The sequence below is a fragment of the Phyllostomus hastatus genome, unplaced genomic scaffold (assembly GCF_019186645.2).
Source record: "Phyllostomus hastatus isolate PE091 unplaced genomic scaffold, TTU_PhHast_1.1 phas_scaffold_501, whole genome shotgun sequence".
NCBI lineage: Eukaryota > Metazoa > Chordata > Mammalia > Chiroptera > Phyllostomidae > Phyllostomus > Phyllostomus hastatus.
Window position 1 is genome coordinate 22,011,571 of NW_025334033.1, and position 19,594 is coordinate 22,031,164.

Consider the following 19,594-nt stretch of genomic DNA (forward strand, 5'->3'; position numbering starts at 1 on the left):
AAAAATAAGGGAACTGAGAGCATACAAAATTAATCTATTATTATTCCTTTAGCATTCAAATGAAATGTGAATTTTTCTTGAGTAATAGCATTGTTTAATGATGATAAACAATGTTTCATTGAGTGTTTTGTAGGTTTTAATACCTTCTGCTGATCGTATGCCTAAGAATGGCAGTGAGAGGGAGTGGCAGAGAGAAATACTCAGGTATATGTGAGATAGCAGTGTGTTACCGAGCACTTCAGGAGTGTTAAGTTTTAAACAACAAAAGTAAACTCTAAGGAGTGACCTTAGCTAGAAGCCATTCTATGCTGTATGTAGCTTCTGCTGCATGTAGCTGTGACGGACAGGACTGTGATTGTGGTTACCAGTGGATACCCTTGTGGTGGTTATAACCAAGTTGTAAATGTCACTGAGATTCTTCTTGAATGTCTGTCACATGTGTATCAGTAATTCTAAAGTAGATAAAAATGAAACAAAGATTCATTTGGGAGTTAGCACTCCCAGAAGATTAGTTTTTAAACAGAACAGCAGAAGGACTTGTGACATGCATCCATAAGCAATTGTAATGATTTGGCAGTTATTTAGCCCTCAGTTCCTACCCTTTTGGTTGAACTGACAGCATGCCTGCAAAGAGAATGAGGCCTGTTTCAGCCCCATTAATGTCTTCTTGAATGTTATTCTGCAGTCTGGGTAGTGATAAATGTTCAGTGATTGATGATTTTATAGTCCCAGGGGATTCTGGGTGGTTTCTGGTTTCTGTGAGTAGAGCAGTTTTCTTTCTTGTTTGGGCCTCTTGTTAATTTTTCTCATGTTTACTAACATTGTTTTAAGTTGGCAGAAGGGTAGGTATCATCTGCAGTTTTAATTAAGTAGGGTTAAAAGCCTTATCAATACGATTTTAGAGGTGATGCTCAAATTAGTATGTATGAGTTTGAGAACAAGAACAGTTTCTAACCCACAAAACTTTTGTAACATTTTATTTGTAAACTTTAGTATCCTTTTTCAGAGTCCGATTTTAGTCCTTTTTCCTTCTTTGCTTTTAAAAACATGTTTTAAGTTATAAAGGGAAAGTTAATAACAGCTATTATAAAATAATAACCTTAGCTTTATTTTCATGGTGTTTGCAGTTTTATTTTTCAGACTCTTAACTTAAATCACCTATTTTAATGTGTTTTCCTTTTTACATGGTTCACTTTCTGGAAGAGTCGTATGGTTTGTTTTTACCAGTATTAAAAGGAATTATAAACAGATCTTCTTTTGCTAAATATTTGTTTGCCATTTAGGAAAGGATTCATTTCTAGCATATTGATTACAGGTTGTTTTTAGTATTTTAAGTAAAGCTTGTAATTTCCTAACCTTTATTGGTAGGGTATGGAGACAGAGAAAGAAGGATAGAGATAAACATTTTCATAATTTCATAATTTAGTTCATCATTTAGTACTCAGAAATGTATTTCCTTAGTTCATCCTTTTTTAAAAAAAGATTTATAGAACTTTCTTCTTAGCTGTAAAGAGATCACATGGCTAATTTTCTTTAAGATCAATAAAGAAACTTTTTTTTTTACCTTAAAACCTAAAAAGTAACATAAAAGAAGCACTTCTGTTTAGTTTTTCAAATAATGGACAAGGAACTTGGTTAGGAATAACCATTTGTAAGTCTGTATATTAATTAGATGATTATGCTCAATTAGCAGGACTGCCAAGTAATCTTTTTAATACTCTGGTCTCTTTTTTTCCCCTAGGGTTTTACAGACAGCCCTCATTACAGTGATCACTTGAATGACAGTCGATTAGGAGCTCATGAAGGCTTGTCCCCAACACCTTTCATGAACTCAAATCTGATGGGTAAGTTGGCAGTTTTTTGCAAGTAATCTTCATAAAGCCTCTTTGTTCAGAGCTATATTTTATCCCCTTGTCCAGGAGGGACACAAGTATTTAGAATAAAGTTGCTGAGTTTCATGGGGTATCTGAACAAGGGGATCTTTCCTGTTCAAGTTAGTTTGAGGAGTAAGCATTAAGAAATGTGGGTTCTTCTCTTAGAGCATTATTGTCACTAGTACCAAAAAAGAAAACAGCAGTGTTTTAACTGTCCATTTTTGTAGTGTATTTGTGACATCAAGCATTATATGTTTTCTGCTTTTGGGGCAGAGAAGTGCTTCTGAGACATTTGTAATTTACTATTTGTTTTAGCAGTTATATGTATGTGGTAATTAAAAATAGGACAAAGCAGTGATTTTAGTCCGATTTTACTTATATTGGACAATATTGTCTTTTGGCACTATTTGGTTAAAACTTAGTAGTACATTTAGATGTTACAGTATTTGTTTTAAGCACTTGGGTTCACATCGGAGATTTTAAGTTTTGTTCTGCAATAATTAAGTTGTACTTTGAAGGATATTACCTACCACCTAAACCTGATTATTATATTTTGGCACAACCTTTAAGGTTAGCCATTCTCTGTATCTCCCCTTTACTTCCTACAAAACACCCCTCTATCTTTCTCATATGCAAGTTTATAGTTGTTCAAGCAAAAATGGTAAGCTCAAGTTTTTTTTAAAGTGTTTTTTTTTTTAAAGATTTTATTTATTTTTAGAGAGGGAAGGGAGAGAGAGAGAGAGAGAGAGAGAGAAACATCAATGTGTGGTTGCTGGGGGCCATGGCCTGCAACCTAGGCATGTGCCCTGACTGGGAATCAAACCTGCGATGCCTGGTTTGCAGCCCGCGCTCATTCCACTGAGCTACGCCAGCCAGGGCTAGCCCAAGTTTTTTTTTAAAAATCAGTTTGGATGCTACTTTTTTTAATGATGATTTTATCTTTTTGTAGAACCTGATTCAAAAGAATCTCTGTTTTATGACATTATTTCTCCTTCTGCTTATGCTAGCACTCATCACATTACAAAAGCATTATTTAATCTGTCTTACTGGTTGTTGGCAGCGTCATGTAAGTATGGAAGGTTTTGTGTAATTGACATTGATTTCATTACTTTATTTCTTTTTTATTTTATATTTAGATTTTATTTATTTTTAGAGAAAGAAGAAGGGAGGGGAGAAAGGGAGAGAAATATCTGTGTGTGAGAGACATCAGTTGGTTGCCTCTTGCACACCCCTAACCCGGGATCTCACCAGCAACCCAAGCATGTGCCCTGACAGGGAATTGAACCAGCAACCTTTCGGTTTATAGACTGGCACTCAGTCCACTGAGCCACACCAGCCAGGGCTACATACGCTATTTCTTAAGAATGTGACCTATATCGTGATCTTAGAATTGTTCTTTTATGACACAACCATGCTAATCTAAGTGGATTACCCAAATCCAAAATCCTGGCAGTCTGCAATTTCTTTATAAACGGTTTTGCTCTGCATCAGCTTTATTTCCCTTATTCTGTATAAAGTGTTGAAGAAACAGTCTGATGTTTTAGTGTGGATTTTGCCTAAGGCAGCTACCAGTCTAAAGCCAGACAGAGCATTAAGTATACCATAAGGCTGAAATACAAAATAACAATTCACTTCAACACAAATGCAAATGAAAATCCCAGGATTAAATACATTATTGTCCCAGATTAAAATCAGAATTTATTTTAATAAATTTAGAACAAAATAATTATCCTTGCATTTAGCTAAGGAAATTTTCTAGTTTATTTTTTTTTAATTTTCTGTTGAGCTTACCACCAAAGTAAAATAGATACGACACTTCAAATAATTTACTTTTGTAGTATAGCTTTTCCCTAAGTAGCATTTCATTTATAATAAATGTGGCAGAGCAAGTTATAGTCAGTGGTTTTGTAATTTCAGATTGAACTATACTTCCTTAATTGAAGCTGTTAACTCTGAATTGTGAAAAATCAGAATTTTTTTTAAAACCTCACCAAAGAATATGTTCATTGATTCAGAAAGGGGGGGGGAGGGGGAGAGAGAGAGAGAGGAAGGGTGAGAGAGAGAGAAGAACATTGATGTGAGAAACACCACACCAATCGGTTGCCTCCTGTGTGCCTTCCACCTGGGTAGTCAAATCCACAACCTAGGTATGTGCTCTGACCAGGAATTAAATCTGCTACCCTTTGATGCATAGGAATAGTGCTCCAACCGACTGAGCCACCGGGCCAAGGCTAAAGTAGTATTTTCTTAGTTGGAACAATAAGAGCATTCTTGAGTTTACAGGTAATTATTAGAATACTTTTAACAGTCATCATATCCTGTGTATAAAATCAGCATGTCCAAGTCTTAAAGTTAAAAAACCCTTCAGATTTATAAACAGATTGATCCTTTTACAGTACAAATGAAAAAAAATTGCATTTATCTGAACTACATTATACAGTTAATAAGGTAGAGTTATGTGTTTTCATTGTAAGTTATAAACCCAATCTTAAAAATGTTAATTTACCTGTCAGAAAGGGGGAAATAATTCTGAAAAGATTAGGCAGATATGTTCAAAAGCATTTCACTAGTCATTAGCAAAATCTAATTTACTGTACTTTTTTTCTCTATGTTTTGAATTAAAAGCGATCAAATGAAGTATCTAATAATTTAGTTTAAGCAATCTGCATGACAGTAACTTGCTTTTGGAAATAAATGTCTCTTAAATTGTAGAGCAGTTACACAGTAACAGGCATTTTCACTTGATGTGAGCTGAAGTAATTGAACTGTTAGATACTCAAAATGCAAGTTTATAGCACTTGGTAGAGTTACAGTGGATAGGTTCAGTTTTCTAGCACTGACAATTTGAGAGTTTAGGGCTAAAAAGCCTTCATTGTTAAAGCACAGCTGAGATGTACATGGTGGTATTAGAAACATTTGGAACTGTTAATGCCTGATCATAACAGGTGATATTTGAGTGGTGCTGTGAATGGTAAATGCTCAGTTAAAGCTAATAGGAAAGCAGTAACGTTTCATCATTGCTGCAACATATTAAAAAATACCCTTAAAAGGGGGGATTATATGTCTAGGGAATGTTGGTTTTTGTATCATGTTCAACTGTAAGCAAATTTGCCTGAAGAAATAGTGGATAAAGTGCCACTATCTTTCGTGATGGAGCTCTTAAATATGTTAATGATTTTTGTACTTGGCAAAAGTGAGAAATTTTGTCAAGGGTTGGTAATGATCAATAATGAACAATTTGCCATAGAAACATGCATTTCTATATTCATTTAAATATTTTGAAGTGTTTTACATAGGAAGTAAAGCTATTATGTTGGATCAGTTAGTGTTTCTTTTCAGTGAATTCCAGAATTATCCAGTTGATTTGTCAATATAGGAAAAAAAAGGGCTTTTCTTATGTTTCAAATTGAAATAAGTACATACTTTGGCACATCACTAAGTAATTAGCATCAAACTGTTCTGTACTTTATTATAGTAAAACTACAAAGCTTTGACAGCAATGAATTGCAGTAGTCTCACCAAACAGTCTTATCTTTTTCCAGCCTCTCCCAGCTTTGTTTTCTTTCTCTACCCTCGGTTCCCTTGTTAACTTCAGTGATATGTGCTTTCCTTTACCTCTTGTTGATTCGATGTATTTTTGGTGATGATAGGATTACTTTATTAATTGGACATAGAAATTAATTATTTCATAGAATCGCCTACCATTAATTTCCTACTGATTGTGGAATGAATTACTCTTATCCTTCTACCCGTTCATGTCTATGAAAGCTTTGCTTATTTTAGGTGGTGTTGTCAATAGGAAACTAAAATGAGATACTACTACCCTCAATTTACCTTTTTTTCTGAGATCGTCAATTGTGTTTCTTTCTGAGATCCATTTTGCCTCTAGATCTTTTAAAGAATGAAACACTTTAAGAACATGTTGGTGATACAAGAAAAAATTCAGGGCTGAGAGTTAAGTGATCTGGATTTTGGTAAACTTTACCTTTCTGATAGGGTACTGCTTGGTAGTCTCAAAGATCCTCTGCAGCTCTAGAATTTTGTAATCCAATGTATCTAACATTTTTAACCCTGACAAAGGCTGCAACTAGAATTATAATTGCTATTTTGCAAATGATAAAACCAAGGCACCCGAAAATTGTTTTTTCCTGACATTATAGAGCCAGTAATTGACAAAACTAAATATCGAACCCATGTCTCCTGATGTCTAGTCCAGTGTTCTTTCCCTTAGGCACATTAAGTCTATAAGGTACTTATTCCTTCCATATAATGCTCCCAGGATTTTACTAGCTCAGCATTTTCTAAGCTATAATTATGGAGACACTGGTTTTGAGAGATGACCATGAGAAAAAGGTTTTGTAGTGACAGTAACTTGGGAAAACATTGTATATTATGTATTCCCTCTTAAGAGATTCAGATTATACTTTAGAATATTGAAGACTCTGGGGGAAAAAAGAAAAAAAGCCTATTTAACATTGTTTAGCCCATCACATCCCAGATTCAAATGTCATACAGAGCCTTTCTGTAAAAAGCATCATGAGCCTCTGAAGAACTTGCTTTCCATAGACCACCCACTGGAAAATGCTTGTTAAGTTATTTTAAGGGAAGACTAAAACGTAATATTTGAAAGTTCTCTGCAATGTGAAGTTACACAATGTCATTAATATTGCTGTATATATTTTTATAATTCATTTTAGGTATCTTAGCTAATTTAAAGTTGGACACAGTTTTTCAAGCATATTATGTTAAACCTCTTTTTATAAGTATTTGACTTACAAGTAAACCAACTGTCCTTCCATTGCTGTTGAGGTCTGTTTGCTCAGTCCTGCCCTTCTTTCTATCTCAGTCTAAAGTGCCCTTCTGATAATAGTCACTACATTTTATTTTAATTTCATTGTGGATTAAATAGGTTTCTTTATTCTTGTCTGGGTATTTAAACCCCAGAACACTTTTCCCCCCTATATATTTGGTATTACAAAGAATCAAATTTCAAAGAAACCTCTTTTGTATACTTGATTCTGCCTGCACCATAATTTATGACTAATTCAGAAGTCCCTTAAAGTTACAAAAAATATAGAATCACCATTTTTAGAATATCAAAGCACAATAGAAGACTGCCTTCAAAAGCTCTCTAATTTTGATGTACATGAAATTTTTTCACTAGATGAGATAATGAAAATGATTATATTTGCTTAGGGAGATACAGTATGGCTTACTGTTTGACAGTATTTCATAAGAATGAGGCCTTCATACTTGCTCCAACATTTTATTAAATTACCTCAGGTCTCAAGAAAGGATATGAGTTATATAATCATTGATATACATTTTCTGATCTTTTGCTGCTTACAAAAACAGAATAATGGCACTGGGAGAAACTTCAGTGAAAGAGACCTGGTTGCTTTTGAAGAAACCAAAGCATGGAAAATGACTCAACCCTCTTGATTGCATTTTTAGATCATGTTTTCTTCCTACTACATTGCTTTTTTCCCTCTTTTTACTTCTCATGTTCACCTATTTGTTTATTTGCTCCTTTTTATATGTTTTAGGTCTTCTGTCTTTTGCTTCCTCTTGCTGATGCTTAGACCAATCGGAATTGTTGAATACCTTCCTTTTTCTCCTTCATTCTGTTCTTAACTATGTAAAACACTGTATGGCACGATGTAAAGGTGAAGAGGATTCAGCCTGTTTACAGTCTTGGCTATTTTAGTGTGGTAGGGAAATAATTTCAATAATCAGTATACTTGGTAGAGTGTGAGTGATCCAAAAAAATTCTTACAGAAATTCAGAAGAGATTAAAATAAGGCATAGCCAGAAGTGATCAGGGAAAATCTTACTGTGGAGTAGCATTTAATTCAGTGTATAAGGACTTTTTCTTACTAGTGAGAAAAATTAAATTATGTTCAACAAAAATTGGTATTTATTGACTCCCATATTCCAGATGGCTAGGAATAGGTTGGTTTTAAGCATGTTGGATCTAGGGGGTCAAACGTTGTCATTGGATCTCCCTTTTTACCCTTTAAATGAGATAAAACTGGAGTGGCAAATTGGGCTGAGAATTTTGAGAAGTAGGAAAATGTAAGAGTGCAGTGTTCTTGTCTCTACCTCTCTACTTCTAGATTTTTCACTTCAGTATTTCTAAATTGTTCTTTCTGGCTACCATATTACAGGATACATTATATCTTCATGGTTAGGAATGTTTTCTTTCAGTGCAAACTTGCAGTTTATTTATAATACTCTGTTCCTCACAACACCATCCCTTTCCATGCCCATACTCTTGAAAAGCAGCCTCTTTCCATGGTTAAAATGGATTTGATAGCCATTCTTTTGAAGCCAGAGATGCGCTAATGGCTTCTTTCCTACCCACTCTGGGAGAGACTAAACTAATGCTAAAACCTCACTTTGGAAGATGTTTCAGAGTTTCAAGAGTATGCCTGTATTGAATTAGGTCCCTTGTATCTAAATGCAGTTACTCTTGTAGTGAATTACTTGATAGGATTACTTAAAAGAGATGCCAGGATTTCAGAAGATAGAGGGGAAAAAATGTTCGATTAAGGCTTTATTTTGAAAATTAAAATAACTAAACTTAGAAAGTAATATTAATAAACAACAATTTATATTATCAGCCATTCTTAAGTGAACAAAGGATGAAATAATTGTTGAGTTGTTGGTGTATTTTTTTCTTTAGAATATTTTATGGCAATAAAATATTGCCATAAATCTCCTTTACTTCACATTTGAATTTTGTTGATTTTCTTTTCAGTTATTAACTGACAATCCATTTAGGTCTAAATCTGTTGGTGTTTTTTGTGTTTGATTAAATGGGTCTTTAACATCACTTTGAAGCATGTCATGAAATTTTGAGTAGCTTGCATGTTCTTCAACTTTTAGTGGACTTCTTTTGCATTTGCTTTGTATTATGGGATATTTAGCAAAAGATTGGGCAAAACTCCATTGACTTGGACCTGAGATAGCCACACCATTCATGAGGGATATTTCACTGCAATTTTCTTTTAAGGTGTCTGGTCATTAGTGAATATTTTTGCAAGATCACAACATTGGCTTAACTCTGCAAGCTTGCAAACTGATAACTCTAGGGACTCATGTAAGGAGTACTGCCTTTCTTTTGTTTACCCAAGCTATTTATTTATTATCACTCCTGTGTATGTGCCTTGTGATCAAAAGTAAACTTTTCTGATCTTCATGGTTTTATAGTGCGTGAGTGGCATAGATTTCATAAATGATTCTTCCTTGAATCTTCCCATTGTTCGGGTGTAGGTCTAGGCAAGTGAATGTGAACTCAGGATATTCTGAGTTCTGCCTGTATGGGGTGGATGACAAAGGGCTGTGGCTGCTTGGTTACTAGAGAGCAAAAGAATGATTTTTAAAAATGAACTTCTGTAAACTTGACAGTTTTCCTGGATGTTTACAATCTCAGGACCACACCATGATATATAGTTAAGAATTTGGGGTGTTATTTTAGTTAGGAAAAGTCCCAAAGCGGCATTATCAGAGTGTGCCTTCTATGCCATAACATTTCACATTCACTGCTTATGGTTATAGTGATGCTTTAATTATTTACTGTAGGTTTTCTTATTGTTTTGTTAAACATAAATGCTTAAATACTAAAATTCTCATAGAATGTTTGAGCCAGAATGGCTCTTACCTATCTAGCTCAGTGGTTCTCAATTTGGGAGTGTTGAGAAATTAATGATTGTCATAAATACTGGAAATATGAGGAGGTGCAACTGGTACACCCCACACCCTGGAAACTCGAGAACCTCTTTCAAAGTGAAGGGTTAGTACTAGCTTGGTTACTGCTCACAATGTTTATGCAAGTTTTAGTTAGGCACCAAATAAAAGTGAAATTTTAAAAATTTGGAAAGCATATCCTTAATTGTTTGGATTTCAATTTGTAGAAATGTTACTATTTGAAAATATTCATGGCCCTGGCTGGCGTAGCTCAGTGGATTGAGCACGGGCTGTGAACCAGGCATCGCAGGTTCGATTCCCAGTCAGGGCACATGCCTAGGTTGCAGGCCATGGCCCCCAGCAACTGCACATTGATGTTTCTCTCTCTCTCTTTCCCTCTCTCTCTCCTTCTCCCTCCCTTCCCTCTCTAAAAATAAAGTCTAAAAAAAAACCCTTTAAAAAAAAGATGGCTATTTGTTAAAAAAGAAAAAGAAAATATTCATGGCATTCATCAGTCAGTTGTATAGGTTTTTATATTATATTGCTGTTATTTAATAAGACTCTAATTTTAAGGGAAGCCATTTGAAAGACACTTGCTTATTTTGAGTGTCAGTTCACTGTTTTGGTAGTTTCCTCACATCTTAGTTTATTTTTTTTCTTACAAAATATAGCCTTTTCAGAGCTGATGTTTTTTGTGACTTCCAGGTTGGGTTTGTTTTGTTGTTATTTGGGATGTTAGTGTTTTTATGAACACTAGAACTTGCCATTCTGCCTATATCTTAGGGCTTTCCTCTTGAAAACAGTAGTGTTGGCTATTGCCATATGCATGGTGTGGTGCAAAGTACATAACAGTTATTCTTATATTGCATACTTGTTTTTCACTTTGAGAGTTCCTCTGGAGGATTGTCAGACTCCTCCGATTGTATGAAATTTCTAGGGAGTCACAATTAAATAGGATTAGAGGATAAGGACACTACAACAAATTAAATCAGCTTATTTCTAGTTGTAAATTTTATTAATTTCTTTTAAAATTATATTTTATTGATTATGCTATTGCAGTTGTTTCAGTTTTTAACCCTTTGCTCCCCTCCACCCAGCACCCTTGCCCCATTAGGCAATACCCACACCATTGTTCATGTCCACACATCATGTGTATAAATTCTTTAGCTACTCCATTTCCTATACTGTACTTTATATCCCCATGGCTATTCTGTAACTACCTGTTTATACTTCTTAATCCCCTCACCTCTTCACCCATACCCCCACACCACCTTCCCATCTGGCAACCATCAAAATGTTATCTGTATCCATAATCCTGTCTCTATTCTTCTTGTTTACTTAGTTTATTTTTTAGATTCAGTTGTTGATAGATATGTATTTGCTATCATTTTATTGTTCTTAGTTTTGATCTTTTTGTTCTTAAATAAGTCCCTCTAACATATCATATAATTTCTGTTATGTACATTTCTATACTAATTCCTGAGGTCAGGGCTCAACAAACTTTTCTGCAAAGACCCTAATAGTAAATAGTTTATGGTTTGTTGCCTAGGAGACAAAAATCGATAATATTGTGTAGATACTTGTATAATCATTTAAAAATGTAAAAAACATTTTACAGGTTATGGGCTATAAAAATAAAAGTTGATGGCCTAAATTTACTCTGTAACTTGTAGTTTGCCAAATTTATTCTAGATAATTTAACAAAAATAAGTTAAACAGTGGCAACCCTATCAATTTGTTGAAGAGGTAAGAAATTATATATGTGAAATTATGTAGAATGTACCAGTGTTGTTTGGTGTTGGTGAATTATTTCTTATTTTTTTTAGTTCTTCATTGCCTTTATACAGAATGGTAACTTTCTTATTAGCTGAGTTATTTTCCTATTATTTTTGTTGTCAAATATCATATTGATAGTTGGCTTTAAGGCAAATATCAGATTTCCTTTATTTCTAATTCTATTATCACCTTAACTTTCTACAATTTGAAATTTTTAAAAAACTATTTCTCAAAATATCAATATAAAAGTGTAGCTGAGAGATGAAAATTAGGCAACTCAGCAAAGATGAGGCAGTGGGGCACCTCTTTAGCGAGAAATCTTCAGAATAGCTGGGGAGAAGAGTCTATAGAGAGAATCAGTGAGGAGAGGGTAGTATGAGAATGGCACTGTCATCAGAAAAGTATATTGTTGCCATATTGAAAGTCTGCACTCTCAACTTGGGAATCTCTCCAAAAGGTGTGTGCAATAAAAATACTATAACATATTCTAGGCTTGTATCTGAACATAATTCATTAAGTAAATGTAAATTATGGGTTTTTATTGCAGTTCATACACTATTATTTTAATATACAGTGTTTAATAGTGTTTAAAAAGTTCTGATTTTATGTGCTTATTCATGTTCAATTTGAGGCTCTTTTCTATCAGAAATATTTAAGAGGAAATGTGCTTTATTTGTTATATAATAATTTTTGTGAATTTTTGCTTAGGTTTACATAAAATATGTTCACACCAAAGAATTTTCGTTCACTTTTTATTTTTTTTTTCATACAGGCTAATGGGTTTCAAGGAAATTAAATTGTGTAAAGCACTTTTACCGTGTGTGTGCATGTGCATGCACATCTGTGTGTTTTGACAAGATAGGAGCACATTAAATATAGGCTTTTGTTTTATTTCATTTTGCATAAGATTTCAATCAAATGTCTTTTTTAAAAATTGTAAATATTATCTTTAGGTGTTTTACAAAGTTACTAGAAAACATCTTCAGGTACTGGCAGAGTAGTATAGCAGGTGTCTGCTTGTAATTTACTTTTTCCCTAGAGATATTGGGGGAGTATGTACACATGCATATTTGTATGTCCTTATGTATATCCTCTGTTTTTGTTTCTGCCTTTATTTTAATCTGTCCCTGATTCCTTTGGTTAACTTGCTGCACTAAGTAATTTTAGAGCATTGCAACTCATCTTAACTTTCCAACTGTTTTCGTTATACAATGTGTTTTTATTTTTTTAATTTACCATGATACACTTGGAAGGCAAAGAGTGCCCCCAAACACATTTATGAAGATGAATTTATATGCTTATTAAAAAATATATACTGTGTGTCTACTTAACTTCACCAGCAAGGATTTAACCCAAGGAAGTAATTGAAATTTTACATTGGGGCTATAAAATGATATAGCCATTCTAGGAAACATCTTGACATTTCATTATAAAACTAAACATTCCATTAGCATAGAACTCAGCATTTGTGTTCTTTAACATTTATCACAGAGAACTGAAAACTTATGTTCTCTCAAATACTTGAACACAAATGTTTATAGCACTTTTTTCATGATAGCCATAAACTGGAAACAGTCCAGATGTCCTTCACTGGGTAAATAGTTAAACACATTATGGTCATTCTCACCATGGAATACTATTCAACAATAAAAAGGAATTAGCTTTTCTGCAAAAACCCAGAAAGTAAATAGTTTATGGTTTGTAGCCCAGGAGGCAAAAATCAGTAACATTATGTAGGTACTTGTATAATTATTTAAAATGTAAAACACACACACACACAAAAAAAACGCTATCCTTAGTTCATGGGCTGTAAAAATAAAAATTGGTGGCCTGGATTTACGCTAGAGCTTATAGCTTGTCAAACTTATTCTAGATATTAATCAGTGCAACAGTTTAGATTGATCTTCAGTGCATTAGGCTGAGTGAAAAAAGCCACTCTCAAAAAATTACATACATTATGGTCCCATCTGTATACTACTCTTGAAATGGCAAAATTACAGAATCAAGAAGAAATTGTTGGTTACCAGGGGATAAAGAGAAAGGTAGATTTGGTTCTAAAGGGCAATACAAGGCATACTTGTGGTGATGGAACTATTCTCTATTGTGATTGTGATGGTGGATACATGAAACTACAAAATGAAAATATAACTGGGGGAATCTGAAAGATCAGTGGATTGTATCAATATCAATATTCTCGTAATATTGCAAAATGGGGGGATTATGTAAAGGGCATACAACATTTCTCCATTGTTTCTTAAAACTGCATATAAATCTAGTTATCTCAAAAGAAAAGTTTAATTAACAACTATGTATACAAACATATAACTGAATATATAAAGTAATTAAAGGAAGTAAAACAATGTAGAAGAGTAGGTTACTCAATATAGGAGGAAAGAGATCAGGGATGTTCAGAGATTTTTTTTTTTCTAGAAGCATTTCTAGAAGAATCTAGACCAAAACAATCACTCTTGTGGCCTTTTAAGTCACTGAAAATAAGGCGAGGATGTCTCTTGAACTTTTATTTTTAGGAAACTGTACCATTCTAATAAATGATGTTAAGCAAGTGAGAAAACTCTTTTTGTCAGCATGTCTTTTTGCTTTATGTGCACAGCACTATTGTACCTTTGGGCCTTAGGGATTGGGAAACATCAAAGGGCAAAACCTTATGTGTGTTCTTGAGGACATCAACAACTGATAGTATCTAGAGAGCAAGATAATCTGTACCTCAGAATTGAATATTTCATGGAAAAATATTAGCATGACAACAGGGTATAAGCACTTGGTGCCTAGGGTGAGGGCAAGATAGTAAGCATGTCAGAAAAAAATATTGGAAGGTCCCAAAGTTAATTTTTCAGTGATAAACTTCACCTACAGCTGATCCCTATCACCTATCTTCCCCCCCAGAGGCAAAGTAGAAAGATGGAACAACATATTTTGTCTGGGCCTGACCTCACTTTTACTAGAGTGAGAATGAGATTTGAGGATTAGGTTGTCTACCATCTATATAATCTCAGTTAGGTGAGAAAAATTCCCTTCTTTCCCCTAAAATGCTAATCCTACTTAAGAAACTGTTCTGCAGTGTTCAGTTTTCACTAATCACAGTAAGATGGCTTCATAGAAAGAGTTTGAGAATCAAGGTGAGGCTATTCTGGTTGTCCCTGGGGTTAGGTATTTCAAGCAAACAAGTCTTTAGAGGAAGTTCTGGCTTGGAGTCTCTAGAGGTAATTGGTGGAGAACAGGGGAGGGTTCTTGGAAATGGAATTGAGAAAAACATCAGTAGACTAGTTCATAACTTTTCTCTGGATTTTTAAAGATTCTACCTAATTTGCCAAATTTTTTCTAAGATTTTTTTTTAAAGTCTTGCTTTTAAATATGTGTGCAAAGAGCCAGCAGTAAATAAAAATATACTTGCATCTGTGTTGTCAAAAAATTTGTGTCATTTGTGAAAAGCAAAGGTTATAATTGTGGGCCATTTAAAATTATAATAAACTGTGGTGCATTATAAATTTAAGGATTTTAGAACAATTTTGAAATGATTAGTGTAGAAATGTGGATGAGTCCTTGGGGACAGATTTTTTTTGTATACGTGAAAGCTAAAGTAAAAACAAACTACCCCTTACTTAAAAAGGTTTAAGATGAAGTGGCTAAATTTCAAATATCCCTTTTTTGCTTCAGTGTGTCACTTAATCTGGCTATAGGGTATATTTATCTACTGTGAAGCCCACTGATGCATGCAAAGCTGAGCAGAGTACCATTTTACCCAGTGGGTCTTCTTTCTCTGGAAATTTGTAGCTGTGCTTCAGTGAATGGGGTCAGCTGGGGAAAGCCAGCAGGGCTAAGATGTCAGCTATTGTCTGATCTTTTAAAAAATGTATTTCTTATTTCCTATGAGGTAGTTATTTGGAAGCATAAACAGTAATGATAATTATTAATATTGTAAATAGGACATTCTGTTAAGTTCTGTGGTATTTAAAGAGTAATTCTATAATTCTTTGTAGTTCTCTTACGCTTTTCTTTAAGCGTATAAGAAGTTCTATTTCTCTTGTCTTAACATCAGATATTTTAACTTATATTTAGTTATTTGGAACCTGTGGCCTAAGTTAACTGTTAACTAACTAAACCAGCAGTGTCAAACTCATTTTAACCGGGGGGTGGGGCCACATCAGCCTCACGGCTGCCTTCAAAAACCCAAATGTAATTTTAGGATTGGATATATATATAACTACTATTTAACTGTTAAGGAGTCGAAATTATATTCTGCCCTTTGAAGGCAACCACGAGGCTGATGTGGCCTCTAGTGAAAATGAGTTTGACACCCTGAACTAAAGAGTTCAGATTATTTACCTAAATCTGTTGTCATATAGTGTTTTAAGTGTTTTGGGGGTGAATACCAAATACTGTTGTATATCACAAATGAGTAGAATTTGTCAAGGGCAGTTTAACTTGACTTTCTACCTTTCTTTGTTTAAAATGTTAGTTTAAAATGATGCGATTAATGTCATTAAATATTCTTATTCAAATCATTTATATATTACCATAAACTATAATTGTGTATAAGTCCATCATAAAGAATTCCTACTCAATGCAAATGCACATGTAAGGTATCTATAAAGCAATAATTTCTGAAAGAGCAAAATGAAAGACGTTAGAATGGCCTTCAAGCTGTGTATATATATAGTGGATGAAATGATATTTTAATTGAAGATCCAAATGGTTTTGATATTTCTAATGAGAAAATACATAGATCATGTAGTGTCATAGGAAACCAAACTGGAAATTTGGAAAAAGTAAAAGCCACTTGTAAATTACCCAGCAAGTTTAAAGATTTGGCTTCTCAGCATGCATGTGTGTACTAGCTAAACAATGTATAATATATCAGATTAGTGTCATAATGGATTGCCTCAAAAGATAATGGTTTTGAGGGTCAATAAAGCACACAGTAGGAAAGATTTAATTAACATGATCAGTATGCGTTCAAAAAGTGATACTTTGTCTTCATCTGATTATTAAGATTGTATTTGAAAGAATTGTCTTTTAAAACATTTAAAGTGTACCATAGTCAGGGAAGAGGCTCACATTTTCTTTTGAAAACACTGGAAGGATAGAGAAGTATCACAAACAGGATGAAGCTATAAGACACAATCTTCTTGGCTTGTGTTAATAGTATCTTATCTAATGTGTATGACATTTTAATTTTTTTTGCTATTCAACATTTTATTTTATTTAACCTTTTTTGAAATTGTTCAAGTACAGTTTTCTGCCTTTTCCCCCTACATTTTCATTTTTAATACAGAATGTAAACAAATGTTTATGCATTGGAGAAACTAGAGTCATCTTTCTGTAGTGTATATTGCATATTTTATGACTAGGTTCTTAGGAATTTTTTTTGAAGATTTGTTTTTAATAAGGTGAAGTGAGGCATTTATATACAGAAAAGAAAAAAAAGAATGTAAGCATAATAATGTAGGCTGCTGCCTTCTGTTCAGTTTCACAAAACCCTTTAATTTAAGAGGATCAGTCTGTCTTTATAGGTTGTTTTGGCTGGGCCTAGATAGAATAGTTTCATTGGCTGCTGAAAGCTAAAAATGGTCTTGGTTCCTCATACAAATGAGGAAACTGAGATGTTAAAATTGAGGTGTACTTGGAAGCCTCCCCTTCACAATATTTCCAACATTTACTGAGCTGTAAGGGGAAAAGGAAAAGAGTTGCTGTGATAATAGGAGATTCGAATTGCAGTGTGTGGGGTATTGAGCTAAAATTGTGAACAGAAATGCAGAGTTTCGGTGAGTGAAGAATACATTTATATCTTGTTCCAGATGCAGTGTGTCTGGTGTTAGTTCCATGTATGGGGTCCTCAGATGAAGGCATATTTGAATGTCCTGCTTTTTCTGACTTGCTCTGATCCCATTCTAGGTTTTTTGTGTGTGTTTGTTTACTGGGAAGTTTTCTTTGTTTTGTTTTAAGATGGAGCTTACCTGGGGCAGAACTGGCTAGGGCCAATTTGACTTGCCGTAACTTTGGGTTGGTTTCTTCATGGTGGAATGCCCATAGGGCAACTGAATCCCAGTGAGTTTCAGGCCAAACTCTATAAAAACATAATGCCTACAACTTTTCTTGTTGCAGGATTTGTTGCAGTAATAAAAAAAGGAATTTTGGATTCACTGGAGGTAGTGGCAAATACATATCCTAAGACCTTAGAGAGAGGTAGTTTAGACTGAAGTCCTTGATGTATGCTTATTGAGGAAGATGACACAGAAAGAACTTAAATCAGCAGACCTTGATAAGATTTCATAGTTTACCTGTGTGCATAGAGGAATTAGTAGATTTGATTTATGTATCCTGAAAACAATAAACACTTTGTAAGAGGGAAAAAAGGGTGAAAAGAGAAGAGTTACTACATAAGTGGCATATGAGCAAAGGGCCAACCTCTCTTCTACTTCCTTTAGATACCATAAAGAACTAAAAATCTTTAGGATGATCAGTGAAATATTACCAGATAGTATAATGTATATTTTCTGTAATGTGATTTAGAAAAAGGGAAATCTTCTGCCCTTCCTTATATCTCGGGAATGTAGAAATGAGTAGTTATACTAGAAATTTTGAGGTCAGAAAAAATGAACCTCTGTCTACTAAGAACTCTGTCTTCCTCGATTTGAGTAGGAAGCCTTGGAGCTGGGAATTTCTTCCATGCCAGACTAGCTCTGTGGCCTGATCTCACATGAATTTTCAGGTGATCTGAGTTTCCAGTTATCTGACACTATAGTGCAAAGGAGCCCAAACCTCAGGTAGCTTTGCAGGGATGGGCCCTGGGTTAAATCTGTGCCTAAAGGTAGACTACTTCGGCAGATGACTCAAAGGAAGGAACAGTACCGCTTGGAATGCCCTCAGCTATCTGCTGTGAGTGATTGTATATGGACAAACTGCAGCTTGATCTTAACTATTCAGATACAAAGGAGCTGCAGAAGGGCAGCTTAGATTGCCCTTTCTAAGAGTTAAGAGTGTAGCAGTTGAAGTTATATCCATTCAGCGAGGCCAGAGTAGCCTTGATTTTCTGTAAGATTTATTTTTATGAAATGGATTTGGTATGGCACAAATTCTAATAGTTCTTCTGGTAAGAGTTTTAATACACTGTCTTTTTGTATTTTATTGAGTGTCCTCTTTGTGTTTAAACACTGTGCTTAAGAGTGTGGAAAATACTGCCCTGGCTAGCGTAGCTCAGTGGATTGAGCTCGGGCTGCGAATCAGGCGAACCAGGCGAACCAGGCGAACCAGGCATCGCAGGTTCAATTCCAAGTCAGGGCACATGCCTAGGCTGCAGGCCGTGGCTCCCAGCAACTGCACATTGATGTTTCTCTCTCTCTCTCCCCCCCCACCAATCTAAAAAATAAATAAATAAAATCTTTAAAAAAAAGAGTGTGGAAAATACCAAGATGAAAAATACAATATTATCATCAAAAGAACTAGGAAGGACTCAGACTTTGTACTTAATAAGTTTATAATGTACATAAAAATAGACATTAAGTTCCAGATTAAGCTGTGGGAACACAGTGCATTTGATTTAAGTGGGAAAAGAAAAATAAAATTGAAACTCATTTAATTTAAACATGATTTTCAATTTGAATACTTTAAGTTACCAATTATGAATTTTGTTTTATCATGACAAAAAGCTATTAGAGATCTCTCCACATCATTTTCCTTGTGCCCTACCTATAGGGTAAAGTCTGAGTACTTAAAGACCTTCTTTTTCTGTCCCAAGCTTCATTTTTGGTTTTTTCATCTTCATCTCTACCAAGGGACAGCCATATCACAGTTCCTTTTATCTATAATTTTCCTTTATTTTTTACAGTGTTTTGCCTCTGATTAATGACTTTGACTTTCTTCTTATCCATCAAGAATCAGCTCACGTATGACTTCTGTGACCTCAGGCAATCACTGCCCTTTTGTACTTACTTTTAATGCATTGTGTAACTCACATAACTTTTTATTATAGAGTTATGTACACCTCTGTCTTTTTTTGCTGAGCTATAAATTCCTTGAGCACAGGTCTCTTTATTATTTATTTTTGTATCTATTTCTGAAGTATAGTGGTGCTCTGTAAATAAAGTGTCATTTCTTGAATGGCTATACCTTACCTTCCACTGTAGTGGAAAATCTTGTCTGCTGGAAGATACAGAACAACTTTTGAAAGTAAATTTAGATGTAAAACGTGACTGTGGTCCTGACCTTGAAGGGGAAGTCTTGGGCTTTGGTAATGA

General features: G+C 34.4%; 1 protein-coding gene across 5 annotated transcripts in view; it reads left to right on the forward strand.

Moving 5' to 3' along the window:
• The window catches only part of TCF12 (transcription factor 12), a 368,629-nt gene that overhangs the window by 168,947 nt on the left and 180,088 nt on the right, over positions 1 to 19,594 (forward strand). For all 5 annotated transcript variants that reach the window (XM_045822244.1, XM_045822243.1, XM_045822246.1 and 2 more), the window contains one exon: positions 1,742 to 1,844. In XM_045822244.1, the coding sequence (XP_045678200.1) occupies positions 1,742 to 1,844 (103 nt within the window). The remainder of the gene's footprint in view (positions 1 to 1,741; positions 1,845 to 19,594) is intronic.